Below are 17775 nucleotides of genomic sequence, written 5' to 3'. Positions count from 1 at the left end.
CCATGGTTTGCTAGGCATAATGCCCATTGTTATAGAAGAAAATGCTACATAAATTATAACTATTAGGAAAAGTCGACATTTGTGGCATTTATCCATTTTAATCCCAAGTGAAACTATACTATTTTCATGGTTAACTTTATTTTTTATCCCCTAAATAACTTGAAATCTTTAAAATGCATTATAATTTAGGATTCATTAATTTATGACATATTTCCTGTTAATATCACCAGTAAAACATGTTACATGACTGCTCGTGAAAGGTTAATCTGATGGGAATGATTACAACAAACATCATGTATGCAGTTTTACAGGTATAATTTTCTCATATTTGAGAGATTTCATAGTTATTTATTCCATCGTAGCAGATTTCTTTCTTCCAAGTGATTTTTGATTGTAAATGGTCTTTACTTGCAAAGGGTATGATGGTTCATTCTGTACAACACAGCCAATTCTTTAATTGGTGAAGCCACCTAGTATGCCCTGAAACCCAGCCACAAAAACCCTAGTCACTCAGCCTGCATTTATCAGGCTGCCTCAAAGAAATTTACGGTATTTTCTTTCTCTTCCTGTTTCTGCATCACGGTGGCATCCTTATTCTGATGTCCAGTTTTGTGTATGCCCTACAAATTATCGTAAATACCCTACTCCATCTACTTCACTGGACTGGGCTCTTCATTCTGATACAATTTCCTTAGAAGAGAAAGTACGTATTTAAATGAAAGGAACTAAAATCTCAAAAGTATTACCTACCTTTCAGACTTTGGATAAAAATACCATTTTAAAGGAATGATATTTATTGTATGTGTGTGAGTGTTTTGGATCCATGTATATCTATGCACAATGTTGGTGACAGGTGCCAGTAGAGGCCAGAAGATGGCCAGTCCCCTGGAGCTAGGGTGACAGACCATTGTGAACATCCATGTGGATGCTGGGAACCCAGCCTGGGTCCACTGAATGAGCAGCAAGTTCTTTTACATACCAAGCCATATCTCTAGCTTCATTATCTAAAATGCTACGAACCTAACTTACTAGTCATTTACTTCCTCGTTTCTGAAAGCAACAAGGACCGTGACTTTGGTCAGAACTAAACTGATTCTCAAGGATGTTGGTTTTTGAAATGTGTTATAGGTATTTTTTTTAATGCTAGCGTCTACTTTTGAACATAAGAGCACTTATTTTATGTTATTATTTCATAATGTGGTGCCTTTGTTTATCAGACATGGATCAAGCTGTGGAGAGGCTGTCAACTCTCAGTCTCGATGAGAAGTTCCTGGCATTTGTCTGAGAAATCCACAGAATGTTAATGAGCCACACAGACAAAACTAGTATCTTGGAAGGAACGCCTTGTGGTCAGGGATTTTTGTCTCTGGATTTTGTTTGAGTGGGAGCATTTGGACACTCGTGTCTAAGTAACCATGTTTATGCTTGTTTTCTCAGAAGAAGACTTACCAGTGCATCAAATGTCAGATGGTTTTCTACAACGAGTGGGACATCCAGGTTCATGTGGCAAATCACATGATTGGTGAGTGATGCTTGGCCCCTTATTGCTGATCTGTTTTTCTTGTATGTGTGTACATCAGCATCCGTGTAATTAAATCGCGTTAAAGATGAATTAATTGTTCCGCCATCAATAGCTTACCTAGGCGTGATTGATTTTTTTGTTGTTGTTGTTATTCCTCTTATTAGACCTGGTAAGGCATTAGCATGTTTTATTTTCTTCGAGGGCTAGTTTAGACTTCTGCAGAGGATTATCTATGTTCTGCCAGTCAAAGCACAGGTGATTAACAAATTAAACTTCTAATCATTTTTGCATTATTGAAAACTAACAGGAATGGTTAATGAACTGGATGTTAGCTTTCCATAGAGTTTTAGACAGGTTTTAATTTCAGAAGTTATTATGATAATGGCACTGCTGTGTGTTGCTTAAGCATCTTCGTATCAAAATCCAAAGTGGTGAGTTTTTGTGATGGGGAAACATAAATAATTTAAATTGCCATAAAATAGTTTTATAAGTATGGTTTCAACAGCCTGGAAATTACCATGATCATAAAGATCACGTAAAGAATTCAATAATCATTTTTTATTCCCCACCAAATTTTCCATAGATCTTTATAAAAGTGGTTAGGGAAAAGATGTCTGAAGTTACTCCAGACCAATGATTTTAGGGTATTGCATTTATTAGCTAGGCTAGAATTAAAACAACAATTTTTTCACTTACTCATATTGTCCCATTATCAACTAATTCCTCAGGGGTTAGTTCCTGTTTTTTAATTTGATAAGCACTTAGTAATAACGCTAAGAGTTTTTACCAGCCAATTAAACTTTATCAAGCACATCTTTTGCTACTAGAAAATGACAATTGCTATTATTTTGTGCTATTTTTGTTATTCCTTTGTATTTTCATGCCATGAGAGTTTTTTTATTTCATACTTATTTCATGGTGTTTTATCAATACATAAATAAGTATGCATAATATTTTAAGTCCAGTTAACCTTATATTCAGCTAATAAGAAACTTTTGTAAGATAGGAAGGAAAATTCAACATGTCAGACACAGAATTTGCTTCTAGGAGGATGAATTTGTATTACACAGCCAAGGAACAATGCTCTAAGAATGTACATTTCACCCCAGCTCACAAAAATGACCATACCAGAACTTGCAATGTTTTGTCTAAATTAGTGAAGATAATTCAGAAACACGTTGGAAAATTGATTAATAGCTTTTCAATAGCCTTAGCTTTTAAAAAATTTTTCAAATGATAAGACTTTATAGATGATCATTACTAATTAAGAAAAACTAAGTTATTACCTGGAAACTGGAACATACAAGTGGCAGTTGATGTATTGATCATTGTGTCTCTTTGTTTTCCACATTTAAGTATGAAGATTATTAGTGATTTATTATGCGTTAAAATAATATATTCTTCGCCATGTCAGAGTAGTATTAAGAGGTCTTCTTAAGCCTGCAGAAGATAATCACAGCATGAAAGGGATTCACTGACTGTTCCTTGCAAATTGCCTCCTGTTCAGATCCTGAAAAAATATTCCATGTGAACCTCCAAAATAGTTTTTTTTCTTGTTCTTTTTAAGAGAAAGGGGTAGGGAAAAAAGGAATGATTGCTGCCAAATGATAACTGTCCATATTTACCCATCCCTGTGTTCCTTTAGTGTTGCTTTGTGGACATAGTCCCTGATTCTGCCTTGACCTTCAAATTGTCTAGTTACAGAATATGTATTGGACCCCACTCCTATCCAGATCCCTTCAATATAAAGTTAGTTTCTGGGTTTCTAATTTATCCATCATGCAGATGAGCACAGAGCATGAGCACCTAGGACATATGTTAACCACAGTGTCAATGTCGTTTCCACAAATAGGATCTGAATTGAATATAGAGTGTTAAGATACCTTTTTGGCTCTCCAATTTCACTATCATTTTGTCTGTGCCACCAGCTTGCCCTGACTCACTTTTTTTTACAATTGCTCTATATCCTTCTCTTTGTATTTATCTTACATTCCTTGAATTATTAGTGCTTTTACAAGTTTTCCCCCTCCCTGTAATAGTAGATTAATATGACATTCACCTCCCCTTGGGATCAGAGCATTTAACTATTCACCTTCTATCAGAGAAGCAAATCCCTTTCCTTTTCACAGAGGGCCTGATTATTTAATATTCAGGCTATTTTTAATAATAAAATATGTGATTCTGTTGCACTCGAGGCCTAAACAAATGAATAGCATCCACTTAATTGCTCTTTCTGTTGACCAGGCATCCAGGTTCTTAAACTCCATTCTCTCTGTTAATATCTAGAGAGAGAATGTGAAACAGGAGGGAGTCTCGAGGCTAAGATGCCCCTTTTTAAAATCCCAGTGTGATACTTAGTCTTTCAAATGAGGCAGGCAGCATTATTTTGTTGGCTAAAATACCTCCATTGAGGCTAGGTATTTTTAGATTGTGTATCTCTGTGTATTTTTTATCTAATAAAAAAAAATAATCTGAACTAGACATTTAGTAGGGGAAGAGGGATTAGGGACTATCTGAAAGCCTCTTACTTGTTAAGAGGGTGGATAGTGTTTTTGCAGATTTCATTTTACAATTAGTCTAGAGGAAGAACCCCTATAGAAAACAAGGCCTGCAGATGCCCCAATCATTTGTGACTCGAAAGTCCCTCTACAGCCAAGCTCTTTCCTTTTTTTCTGGGGAGCACATGGCTTTTCAAGCAACATCCGAGTGACCTCTTTCTGGGTGTGCTGGTTTCATGCGGTTGATGAGGGACATTTGCAAAAGCAAATCCACTGATGTTTCTACCACCTACATAAGGGAGGCACCCTTACATGCTGTTTGCAGCCAGGCGTGGACATGCAATCTCAATTGCAGGAGTAATTAATAAAATGTGTCAGGGACTTGGCATATGCCTGTTAAGGAAAAAATAAATTTTTCCTGATTACCACACTTTGACACTTACTACTTGGGAATTCTTCTTTCCATACACATACTCAGAGAGTGAGGGGGAGGTTTAGGGGAGGGAGAGCACTACAAAATAGTTTAACAACTTTCCTAAGGGAAAGGTTAATTTCTGTGTAGATGAGAATTTTTTTGTCTTCCTTTGTTCCTTTTCACATGGCTTTTGTTCATTTTTGGCCATACTTTTAGAATCCCAAAAGAAGCCATTTTGCATCATGACTTTTAATGTATATCCATCCTTCTCTGTCTATCAAGCAGTAAAGATTTATTGTTATTTTCCTCTGTGAGATTTCTGGTTACTATTATTTGTTACATATTAACAACCGAGGGATGGAGCCGGGAAATCTAAATGTATTTAACCCAGTGAAGGGATTGCCTCGTATAAAATTATGAGACTCAATTGTAGTAGAATCTGCAAGTGACGGGATAAAGAGTTTCTAGGCAGGGATGGTGTAAAGAGATGGCATTGCCAAGAGCTGTTTATGAGGAGCTTAATTTCTTCACTCTGATAATTCTTGACCAATAATTGCCAGCCTCTAATTATCTATTTTAGTTAGAAAGAAATTTCCTTCACTATGGAGGTTGGCATTGCAGCGAGCACATAAATCCCTAAAGAGATGAATGTGTTCCAAACAGCTACAAACAACTGTCTCATGAAACACAGTGAGCAAATTGTGAGTGGCTGGTGATAGGCCACTAGCAGTATGCTCACCATGAAGGGCCAGTCAGCTTGACAAAGAAATAACCAAAGGGGAGAAAGACCATTGTCCTTGAAATGGATTACTGCAGTCCTGAACTTTGGCGAGAGAGAAGCAGTCAGGATAGAGTTGCGGGCATGTCCAGCCCTCCCTTTCAGAGTTTGGGGATAGACTATGAAGGGAGTAGGTACAGACCATTCACCTATGAATTGATTTGAAAGATCTACCTAGAAATAGATTTTGTTTTGCTACATTTATCTTTTCATATTTGTATAAGATTGTGTTGTAATGATTGTATGTAAGGGATCGGAATACCCCATTTTGTGCAAATTTGGAAAAATTCAGATATAGCAGTGAGTATTCTTGACAAGTCAAGGGTGATGCTAGCTAACATTCTAGGAAAGAAAATATGTTTACATCTTAGAAAAGCAAAAGTGGAATTTGGCATCATAAACAATAGTTCGCCAGAAAAGAGCAATGCAAAGATACTGAATTTTTTTAAGGTCTTTAATTTTCAGTCTTATGGATAATTATTTTTAAGATTGTGGGAAGACTTAACATTAGTGCTACGCATGCAGGAATGTACATGTCCCATATAGCATGGAACATGTGATATGTATCACTAATGTCAAGAATGCTTGAATCTGTTTAGAAGAATCAGTGAGATTTTAGTCTGTTCTTATAGTGAGTGACATTGATATGTCTTACAATGTTGTGATGCCCAAGGTGACAAAGGCTATTCCTTCATTTCTTTTCTTCTCTAGATAGACTGCTGCTTGACTAATCATAAAGTTTGATGTAGTGTTTTGGGCTATCTCTGATGCATTTCAACTTGAGAACTCTTGCTTTAAAATAGACAAAACCTAAAACATTGGGTTCTAGAGAAGCTTTAGATTTTCCTTCACTTTGAGGGAAATAGCCAGACATCTTGATTTCTGCATAAAAAATTAAAAGGCTATAATTTACTTTAAACTCTCTGCTTGCATTGGCAGTTGTAAAAGTAATGAATAAAAATGAATTTGTCATAATGCCTATGGGTATGCATATATTTGGTGTGTGTGTGTGTATGCATACGCACATGCGCACACACGTGTGCATGAGGGAGAGACCACCCACTCTTATCATATTAAGGAATAATAAATCATTGATATACTTTAGAGTCATGATTTACATTCACTCTAAAGTAGACTATTGAAGCTAAAAAATCTTCGTTTGGTTACCTAAAATTTCAGATAATTAAGAAATCAAGCATTTGATGTTACATATGAGGGAGTACTGGCTTATTTCATCAAGAGCTGGATTAAAAAAGATGAAATCTGGGCAGTTTAATGGTAAGAGAAAGCTACCCTCATGTGGGCAATGCTGGCTTATTTGAAAAGCCCATAAAGGGTTTCTGCATGGGCCATACAAAAGGGGTACTTTCTCTTTAATAGCCATCTGTACAGGAGAGATGCGAAGTGGTCCAGGTCATCTCTCCTCAGCTGTCACGATATTACCGTAGGTAATGGAGCAAGCTCAGCGTTCTGCTGGGTGTTGTTTTTCATAGATGTTCATCGATTTACACAGATAATTCTATTTATTTCTTAGAGTTGGTCCAAGTGAGCCAGGCAGAATAACAAACACCAAAGCATTTCAGATGACTTTATCTTTGTTTGTAACGTTAACTTTTGTCTAAAAAAAATGGTGTCATACCTACTGTGCAGATGGCTGCATGATCTGTAAACCAGCCAAAACATTTAAACCAATGTGTGATCTGGGGACAGATTAAATAAAGGAGAAAGTGGAGTGTGGGCCACAAATTCTAATAATCAGATAATTTTAAGTTGTGTGCAGTGTTGAGCCACGGCCACAGTGATAGCTGGGAGAGCTTGCCAATGACAGCAAGGTGCCGTATAGATCTCAGGATGGAGTCTGCGGCCTGGTAGGCCCCGGTTTGAGAGCCACACATTTGCTGTACAGCTGGTAGCTCTGTATGGGGACATCAGATAAAACTTATGTAAAATGAAGTGTTATTGCTTAGTTTGAAATTGTTCAGAGAGGGAATTTGCAGACAGTAACTGAAAACAGAATTCATGATACCAATGAAGCGGACTGTAAATATGAAGAGGCTTTAATTAGCTGTGCAATTTAACAAAAATTCAAGATGTATTCAGAAAGGACATCCACCAGCATAAATACAATATCGCTGCACTGTTTGCCAAGAGCAAAGGGCTGTGGGAACTTACCAAGCCTTGTCTTTCACCAGCTTCCCCAAAAGCAAGGTCAGTTGAAAAGAGGAGCTTTTGGAATAAGGCAGCGTTTTCCAGAGTTCACCGAGTTGGTTGCAGTCTCGGTTTTCCAGAGATTCAGAACAACAATCTTCTTGTGTGTGGCTCCTGCTCGATGCTATTAAAACACAGATCATGATGTTTATCCTTGTGTGTATTAGCAGCCTTGGCTTAGAAGAGTAAAACCTCATAGCATTTAGTGTAGTTTCTGACTTACTAGTCCCAAAGAAAGCCTTCTAGACATTCCTTATGTTAATTTTCTGTAGGGTTTGCCTGAGCCTATAGTTCAGTTTCCTGTCACCTTTTAGGACACGCTGCCCTTTACAGGGCCATAGGAGAGCCTAGTTCTCAGGCAGAATGGCTGCCAGCCTGGCCTCCTGGGTTCTACAGAGGGTATGGGCAGTGTCACGTGACTGTGCTTTTGTGTCCCATTTTATCTTCACCCTTGACTTCCGTAGTCTATGCCACATGAAATTTGCAGAACATTTCTGAACAGAGGGCATGGAACTCATCAGTAATAAATAAAAAGCGGTCCCTCCACACAGTTGGATGCAAACACACCCACACAATTGAACCCACACACGCATGCTCATATGCATACCACACATATGCATCCTGACCTATTTCTGCAGGATCCGATCTCACCCAGCCAGAGAAAAGGTCTCTGGTGACCCATTTCTATAGGTTATTTCTTAGTTGTAGGGCCGTTAATAGCAGTAAACAAAGGAGGGGAGAGCCAATATGGAGAGTGGGTGTCGAACTTCAGCTGCTCATATTGTTGCGTTTGGAGAGCTGACGGGGTTTCGTAGGTCACCTTTAGAATTATGCCGATGACAGCAGTAGCTACCTGCCAAGATTGCAAGGTATCTCACAGCTCTCAGGATGGCGCCTGTGGCCCGGTAGGCCTCAGTTGGAGGGGTACACATTTGCTGTACAGCTGGCTGCACCGTATGGGGCAGCCGTGTGGGCTGTTCGGGAGCTGGAAAGGAGACAAGCATGAAATTTCTTCTAACCCCAACTCTGTTTTTCTGTACTGTTGGCTGCTTCTCAGATCCTTGACAAAAAAACCAATCAGGCACCCTTTAATCCGCCTGTGATTACCACTGGTATAAAAAGAGAAGCATAATGAGGAAAAATGCCTCGTTTTGTTGCCTTCAAAAGCCAACAAATTGGAGTTAACTTGACAGGAAGTGGCTTAATAATTAGATTATTTATTTATTCCTGACACATATCCCCCTGTTACTGGTCTCAGGAGACCCTGTAGATGCTACGATTTTCAAGCTGCCATTACTTCGCTGTCTTCTGCGAACAAAGAAGCTACTGTCTATCAGTCAATTAAATGCACTCTTTAAGCAGAGGCTGCGAAGTCCTCAATGGAGAGAGCCCAGGGACATTGTGGCTGATGATTCCTTTCTCTGTACTGTACATCACTCTCTCAACTAAGGTCCCCACAGAGATGGAACAAAGTCATGCATTAAAATATCACTTGTTGATTTGTTTGCTAATGAAGAGCCATTGGACTGTTTGTGTATTTCTGTGGCAAAATTGTTGATAAAAGGGCCTACTTGCCAACCTAGCTCAGTTCATCTGCCCTGAGTGCTTCTTTAAGAGCTATTAAAAATAAAATCAACAAACAACAGAATTGGGGGGGAAACAATCTCTGCGATAGAAACTTCTCACTCTTTCCATCAAATTTAGCTCACAAAGACAGAAGCAGACACACAGTCTTACTACGGTGGCTGCAATAACACACACACACTCTCTCTCTCTTTCTCTCTCTCTCTCTCTCACACACACACACATACACACACACACACACACACACACACACGATGTTTAAGCGTGCTGCCTTTTAAGAATGAAAAGATGTAGAAGCTCTAAACACAGATACTCTCTTTGGCCTCTTTTCATTCTCTGCATATTGAAAGGCATTTCTTTAGCTATTTCTCTAACATGAATGTTCTTAGAAATTTTAGAAGGGAGCTGATGAATGTCGCCCAGGTGGATGAGAGGCAGTAGCCCAGTCTCGTGGCATTGACAGAACCGTGTCTGTGTGCCTCTGTCTCTTCTTTGTCCTTTCTCTTTATTCTGTGTTACTTTATTTACGTCAGAGGCACTCACATTTCCTTTGGACCTGGCCCCAGGGCCTTCACACATTGCGTCCTCATTCCTGTCCCTGATTTGCTGCATGCAGTTCCCATCTTTGGTGCATTTCTCTGAGATCCCATTAAATGCTTTGGTGGTTGCATTGCACAACTAAGCTTCATCTGGAGGACTGCAACCCTATCTGTCCTGGAAGACTTAAACAATACTATGACAGCCTTCTGATGAAATATTTAGCTGTGGTTCTGCCATTGGAAGAGATCTGTACATTTGGAATTTGAATGGGGCCTCTGCACTTTGGAATCTGCCCCCTCTCTTTTGCACCAGACTTTGTAAAAAAAAAAAAACATTCAGCCTTTTACTGTAGTTTTCACAACCCTCTGACAACAGACTGGAAAGCATTAGTTCACCAGACGACTGTATCTACTCTTTCTACCCTGTTATTCCAACTCATTTGTTAGAAAAAGCTTAGGTACTCGGAGGTGTTCTATAATAGAAAATGAATTTGAAACCCTTTCATTAATTGGTGATTAATATGTTTCAGGATTAGTTTAAGCAGGGCTCTACCTCCTGCCCAGTCAAGTATGTTCTGGTTAATATCCAATTATCTGCACCTTCGTCGTTATTATGTCTTAATATTTCGGATATGATACCAGAAACTTGAGAGTCATGCTAATGAGGAGCATAGAGCAAGAATTAACCAATGACATACTCAATGATCCTTGGTGAAGAGGATCTCCTTTCTCCCCCCTAACACATTGCTGCTGCGTCCTGCGAGCCCTGACTGAGGAGGCAGACCTCCAGCTACAGCAGGCGAGAATTAGAAAATCAGTCCCTCTCCCTTTCAAACGGTACGAAGCTGAATTTGCAGTGTTCACCTCAAACCACTGTTCCACTTCATTTCACGGAGGATAAAATAGGACTCGGTGAAGCTATTTGTGTTTCCCAAACAGGAAATACGGCGCTCTTTCTCTACTCCCTTTAACCAAGCCGCACGTTGGTTATCCCTCCGATGGATGTTTAATTCAGACTAATTTGCTATCCCTGTAATATTTCACTAAAGAAACACGTTTCCCCTGCTAATCTTTTATTCTCTTGCTCCAAGACCCAGTATCATGCCATATAGCGGCCACACCTCCATTCAGTGTTTATTTTTTTTCAAGTCCATTCACTTGGAGAGATCTGACTTAGCCCCAGGAGCAGTGGCTGCTGGGGTGGCTTGTGCCTGGTGTTGACGAGTAGTACCACTGTGCTCTGTGTGGTACCCCTTTGCATGCTATATTGTAATGAAGCCACATCAGTAAATTGCAGTGAAGGGTGATTGTCACACAGGGAACCCTACTACACCTTGGGGTCCATTTGCACCAGATTATTCTTTTTATTGTTGTTATTACATCCCATCTTCTTGATTCCCTCGCTGCAGAACTTGCTGTTGGCCAGTGATGCACCACGTAGGGGAGCTTGAAGAGCAAGGCAAACATCATTTTTCTTCTCTGAGGTTCATTCCAATCACCATTCAATTCCAGAGTCAGATAGTCCAGGGTGGCTCTGTGGTTCTTTATGGATAGTGCTTGACGTTGTTGAGTTCATGTGTACCGTCCTTCCCTTCAGCTTCTTAAGAGAGTGAGTGTCGAGGAAGAAAGGGCACACATTATCTTTGTATGCTTGTCATTCATCTACAGTGAATAGATAGCGGTGACCATTCTGATGTGTCCCTTACCAAAAACCCGTTAGTAATTTACAGAAGGCATCTAGATGACATAACAGGTCCAAGACCAGGATTTCATAATCAATATTTTCACAACACTCCTTAAAACAACGTGATTGTTAGCCCAGCCTCATGGCCGAACACAACTGTGCCTTCCCTTCTCTGTCTTTCCTCTGTGTCATGTTTCCTCCTCCTCTTTCTTTTGCATTATTTCATTTCCATTTCATTAGTGTTCAGTAATTTCTGTAGATGAGACCCCAGAGCCTTAGCACAATTCCTTACCAATCCCTGCCACAGGTTTGCCGTGGGCAGTGCCTATCTGCGGTACACTTCGCCTTTGTACTCAATGCTGTAAGTGGGTTTCTCTTATTTTCTAACCCACCTGTGCTCTACAAACTAATGACAAACCAACTTGAGTTGAAGTCAGAGATCTTATGTCCTCACTGAAGAGCCCTGTGAAGTTTTAACCTCTGAATAGTTATGTAGAAACTTTGGGTGGCTGTCAATCCCTTTGGTGTCATAAATGTGGTACCTGAGACTGTGTTTTCCCCCAACGCTTAGTGCAGCTGTTTTTATTCCTGAGGCTGTGCAACGTTCAAGTTAAAAATCTAGACTGAGAACTGACACAACTTCAATTGAACCATCAAGACTTTTAAAACTGCCTGGCCATGACGCCAGTCCCATGCTATCCGACCATACACACTTCCGACTGTGGGCCAAAGAGCATTGATTTTTAGCTGTCATTTCTAGGGCACATACTGTAGAATTGAAATTTAAACCTTAATCCACTCAGTAATGCAATTAATTTTTAATGTGCAGTGATACTAATTGAAATGGCTTGAATTTAGTAAGTCACCACAAGACATTTTCAAAAGTGAGTATCTCCACTGAGGGCGAGCGAACAGATAATGATTGTCACGGTGTTTACTCTGCGAATATGCATCCTTCAGGTCTCCGGGACAAAAGGGACTTGTCTTTAAATTATACTGTATCATATATTTTTAAGAAAAGAGCTATCTTTGTTTGGCGTGGGGGAATCCTACTTTCTAGTCACTGTCAAAGAGTAAATGTTAGTTATTCAAAGCATAATTTTAGCTAGAAATATTTTAACAGGTTTGCAAAAATAATCTTAACTTGTTGAGAAAGTCATTGACTATAGATACAAATGCAGTCACCCTCCAACAATGTCATAGTCAACACTGAGATGTATAAATACTGTGTCTGTTTAATTTCACTGTGTGATTTTTTTTACTTGTGAGATCATTTTAATTAAAAGTTTTAATTAAAAATCTCATAGTCAAAATCAAAATTCTGGATAGGTATCCTCCTTATATGCTTGGATTTGGGATATTATTTATTATTTCCATATTTGAGGGACAGGGTAATCTGTTGTTTTGTTTTGGTGTGTTTATACTCAAATGAATTAAAGCTATAACCTACTTTCTTATATTCCAAAGCATTAGCCCTTACACATTATTTCAAGCCAGGCCTTTTAGGTTTTTTTTTCCCTAGCCACAATAAAGCACATTTTCATACTAAAACCACTAAAAAAGGTTCTCTAAGCACATTCATCTGCTAGTAAATTAGGACTTTTTAAAGTGTGTCAGTTCTCCTAATGTATGGGCTTGCAGAGTGCTCAAAATGAGCATTGTCATTAAGTTAAAGGGGGGGAGGTTCTGTATATCATGCTTCTACAGCTCTCACATTATAGTATTTCATAAGCCGATAGCACTATTAAATATTTAGTGCAGGTTCCCTCATAGCCTTAGCATCTATTCAGAAGGAATTTTAAGACATTATTTGCAACACATAAGTGAAAAATTATATTCAAGAACTCGAAACAGTTGTAGCATGGTGTTTTTCTAAATGAAGCATAGGCTAACATGATACCTGTTTGTTCAGCAGATCTACACCACAAAACCTAAATCCATTCACAGCCCTCGGATTAAGACTTGATACTGCCTTTGCTTTTTGTCGTGGTAAAAACCCTAGTGCTGTGGAGACTGACAATGAGTGTAAAAATGGCACCATGGCCTGTTGAAAAGGAGGAGAGCATACTTCTGATTATTGTAAGCCTTCCACACATCAGCTGGGCCTTGTAGTGAACATCTCCTCTATTTTTCACCTAATAAGGGGAACAAAAGCAGAAAAGGGGAGAGAAAAATCAACTGATAACCCATTCAGTCTGGATTAGCCAATCACATTGTGGAGAGTACCTAGGGCCCTGCCAGCAACTGTTGGGGGTGTGCTGTGGCAAATACTGAACTGTAAGTTATTGCTGTACACAAATACAGTGTGCTGTGGAGTACCTTCAGGTAATATCTCATGGTTGGTATCCATATATTAATTGCTCTTTTAATTTGGAACACACATCATTTTCTAAGAGTCTTCTGTGATGCTGTGGTCCTTGCTGCCCTCATGCTGGTGGTAGGTTAGAGTTCACACAAGTTAGAGTGTACACGGAATAGAGTTCCCATAGGTTAGAGTTCACACAGGTTAGAGTGTACACAGGATAGAGTTCCCATAGGTTAGAGTTCCCATAGGTTAGAGTGTACACGGAATAGAGTTCCCATAGGTTAGAGTTCCCTACATGGGATAGAGTTCCGATAGGTTAGATTTCACATAGAATAGAGTTTACATAGGTTAGAATTCACATAGGTTAGAGCACACACAGGATAGAGTTCACATAGGATAGAGTTCACATAGGTTAGAGTGTACAGGGGATAGAATTCCAATAGGTTAGAGTTCACATAGAATCGAGTTCACATAGGTTAGAATTCACATAGGTGAGAGTTCACATAGAATAGAGTTCTCATAGGTTAGAATTCACATAGGTTAGAGTGTACACAGGGTATAGTTTCCATAGGTTAGAGTTCATATAGGTTAGAGTTCACACAGGTTAGAGTTCACATATACCCTTTAGCTCTGTCTTATTTCCAGCTTTGAAGGTGTAAAGATTAAGGCAGGGGTCGGCTCCACTATGTAAGTATGGTGGGTTGGGTTCTTCCCAAAGCCTATTTGTTCAGCTCTAGTTTCTGTCCTGTTTTATATGCAGCCAGAATTCATTCAGACTGCACAGATACACATATCATCTGTAGAACATGCCCTCTGATCCTGGTGATGGGTGGGTGGGGGAACACGTTTTGTTTCGCAATTATGTGTATCACCTGGATGCCCAAATGAAATAGTGGATAAAGGAGATGGCTTTATGTATACATAAAACAAAAGGGAAAGACCATGAGATGGGCTTCACATATAGGTGTGTTTAATATGCAATGCTTGATGTATGTTAACCTCAGGTTACAAGAGTAGAAAATCCCATTTTCCAGCTTGTTTCAAATGTAGTAAAAATGCTGCTTCAGTTGCTTTATGCTACTCACATTGGGAAAGGTGCTTATACTGTGATAATTATCATCAAGGAATATTAATGTGTTCAGCATTTGTAACCCAAAAACTCATTATAGCTTAAGCTGTGCATCATCTGTGAAGAGAGAACTTTGCCAGAATCCGCTCATCACAGGGGTTGCCTCCTGCTTGCTGCGGAGTGGTCAGAGTACTGCAAGAGGTCACTCGGGCTATTTTTGAAAGCTGAAGTTTTGCAGTTTTTGAATTGCTACCTTCTGTCTAAAGAGCTCATTGTTTTTGCCTCCACATGGCCTTCTTCTTAATGAATGCATAGGAAAGTGCAGGAAAGAATGAGACTCAATCGATGAGCGGGAGCTGTGCCTCATGGTGTCAAATGGAAGAGGGCTGGCATGTGTGTGCTATACCAAGATAATTGAAGTGTTGTGTCTCCTCTTCTGTCACTGAGTGAGGGGATGCATTTACATTGGCTTCCTAGTGCAGGTGCCCTTGGGTTTCCGATAGAAACGCCCCATTGGGGCTCCACTTCATGGCCCTCTGGCTGGAAAGTGTGTAAATAAGACTGTGGGGTCAGCCTTCCTCTTTGAGCAGCACTGTCCTTAATTAGTCTGTGACAGTCTTCCATATGAGCCTGAACTGTCCCCAGGATGGCTTCTCACCCACTGAAGACATCTCTGTAATTTATAGATGTTTTCATGCGCTTCCTTAAAATCATTTGGAGGAGACACAGACTTGACACAGAATCTCTGGGTGTTCCCAGACTCCTGGCTCCAAATCCGATGAAAAGAGTGCCATTAGTGACCCTAGGTGGTTAGCTTTCTCAAAACCTGCTCTCACCTGTGCTGGACAGCTTGCTGCAAGGGAACTCTGTGCCTGTGATACTTTCACGTGATTAAATCCCATTATTTTTCCCCTACTGATCCATCGCTTGTCATTTCCCATAAGTCACATTGCTCCATGCTATGGTTTGTCTAGGCCAGCCAGAGTGCACGAAGGCGCAGCTCTATCAGGCTGTCTGGCTTTGCAGGACTCTGCTGTGTTTCAGAGGTCAAATTGTGAACCTGGCCTTGCTCCTGGGAGGACTAGAAAAATATGTTTCATAACTTCCCGTAGACTTAAGTGAAGAGGAAGAAGGAAAACCATGAAGCCCATAGGCTGCGTTTAGATGAGCTGGTAGGTGGAAATTCATCAAGCGGGAGAGTTGACTGTTGTTTGGGAGGCTTCCTCGCTGTGAGGGGTCACTGCCTTGGGTTCAAAATGAGTCCTTGCTCAGGGCTTTGGGGGCTAGGGTAATCATTCAAATAGCCCAGCAGGCACAAACACACAAGTTGATAATCTCCAGGCAAGTTGCTGTAATGGGAACTTACTTACCTGTTACAATCACTTACATGAAGGAATGCTGATAGAATGAGGAGCAGGACTCCAGTACATCCAGCAGCCGTAGGCTGGTTCCTGTGAAAGCAATTTGTTTCAGTGTTGTTGTTGTTTGGTTTTGTAGGCAATGGAACCTTTATTTTATTCTGCAACGAGCTAATGCCATATAATGGATGGATATCTTGGACCAAAATCAGACTCAGAGTTGGGGGGCTGGAGCACTGACAGTGTAATGCAGAGATTCAGTAGTGGCACCTCTTCTATGAGCATGGAAACTTAATAATCTTTATGAATTTTGAGTAACTCATAACTCCACTTCCTCACCCAAAGATATATTATGAAAAGATTGCTTCTAAATCCTTCAGACAGTCTCTGCACTTATGATACATGCCATCCTCTTTACCTTGAGGCGTTAGAAATGGATGTGGCTTCATCTCTTCATAAGAGATAAAAATGGATACTTTGGAAGGAGCAAATTGCATTTCCCTGTTTAAGTTCACTATTTGCACATGATGTGGCGGGATCCAAATGTGAAGAATTGCTTTTGACATTATTTCTCTGCCTCCAATGTCCCAGGCCGTTCCATTACTGTGTTGAAATGCCCTGTCACGGCAGAAATGTGAGGTTGAAAACCTACAAAGTCTGTCATGCTGCACCCTGAGTCCAGGGCGTTCGCTGTATCCCTCACATCTTTAATCAGCCAAATGGCTTGATTTGTCTTTGTGGTGAATTAGTGATTTAATAACATGCATTTCCCAAGAAAGTAAAACAGAGTGCAGGTTTGTTTGGGGGCAACAGTAGGCCCTCATTCCTAGAGGAGATGCTAATCATTCTAAAAGTCCATTTCACAGAATCTTTATCTTGACCCAAAATATGATTTTAAGCACATTATCCTGTACTTTAGACATGGTGATGCTGTTTCTAATTCAAATTTTCTTTTTTTAAAGATATGCTTGCAGCTTTCTTTTTGCATGCGCACGTGCGTGCGTGCATGTGTGTTTGTGTGTGTGTACGTGTGTGCGCGCACACATCCCTTGGAGCAGCCTTTCCCACCACAGAGTTACTGCTAGACCACTCCCTATGTTGTGTTTAACATGTTTCCAGCAGCTCAGAGAGCTGGGACCAACGTGAAATGAAAACCATGGAGCTTATATTGCTGTCTGACGTTTGAAAGAGAGATATTGGAAAAGGATGTTTTTTGGCTTGGCTCCCTTTTTAGATGTAATTGCTGCTTCATTAGGACTTGGAAGAGTTTCCTGTGGTTAAATTTAATCAAATGGCTCAGAATAACAAACTTGTACACTTAAAATTCCAGGACAGTTCTATGTATGAAACGTGATTTTGTTCATTTTGAATGAATGCTCACACGCATGCATGATACCCATACACATGCACACATTCCACACCTGCCACCAGCAGCAAGGACAGCAAGCAGTTTACAGAATGTCTTGAGACCACCAACTAAATCTCTGCTCCCTCTGGTTATGAGTTGTTAAATGATCATGTCTGGATGTGTGAGTCATTAAAAATATGTTTCAAAGGATCTGGGGGTTCTTTGGTGTGAGGATACTAAGGGTTCTACTTCGAACTTAGTCAGTCACCTCTTCTTCCAGAAAGTGGTGTGCAGTTGCTACCATTGCTGTTGTTAAGCAGGTGAGAAATGAGGAAGGCACTGGTGTGTTCTTGTTTAAGGAGATAGACTCATTTCCAAGGTCTCAGCTTTGTATCTAGAGATGTCTTTCCTAGGTGTTCAGCTGGGGAGGCTTAACTGAGGTGTTCTCAGCAGGGTTTCTGCCACTG

At 40.0% G+C, this 17775-nt stretch overlaps 1 protein-coding gene across 3 annotated transcripts in view; it reads left to right on the top strand.

Moving 5' to 3' along the window:
* The window catches only part of Znf521 (zinc finger protein 521), a 273658-nt gene that overhangs the window by 147958 nt on the left and 107925 nt on the right, over positions 1-17775 (top strand). For 2 of the 3 annotated variants that reach the window (XM_040757865.1, XM_005065366.4), the window contains one exon: positions 1438-1522. In XM_040757865.1, coding sequence (XP_040613799.1) covers positions 1438-1522 — 85 coding nt within the window. The remainder of the gene's footprint in view (positions 1-1437; positions 1523-17775) is intronic. The other variant, XM_040757864.1, reaches the window with a different exon arrangement.

This window comes from Mesocricetus auratus, unplaced genomic scaffold (assembly GCF_017639785.1).
Source record: "Mesocricetus auratus isolate SY011 unplaced genomic scaffold, BCM_Maur_2.0 Super-Scaffold_100015, whole genome shotgun sequence".
In the NCBI taxonomy this organism is placed as follows: Eukaryota; Metazoa; Chordata; class Mammalia; order Rodentia; family Cricetidae; genus Mesocricetus; species Mesocricetus auratus.
The sequence above is the reverse complement of the archived record's forward strand: the minus strand, read 5'-3'. Positions and strand labels throughout refer to the sequence as shown.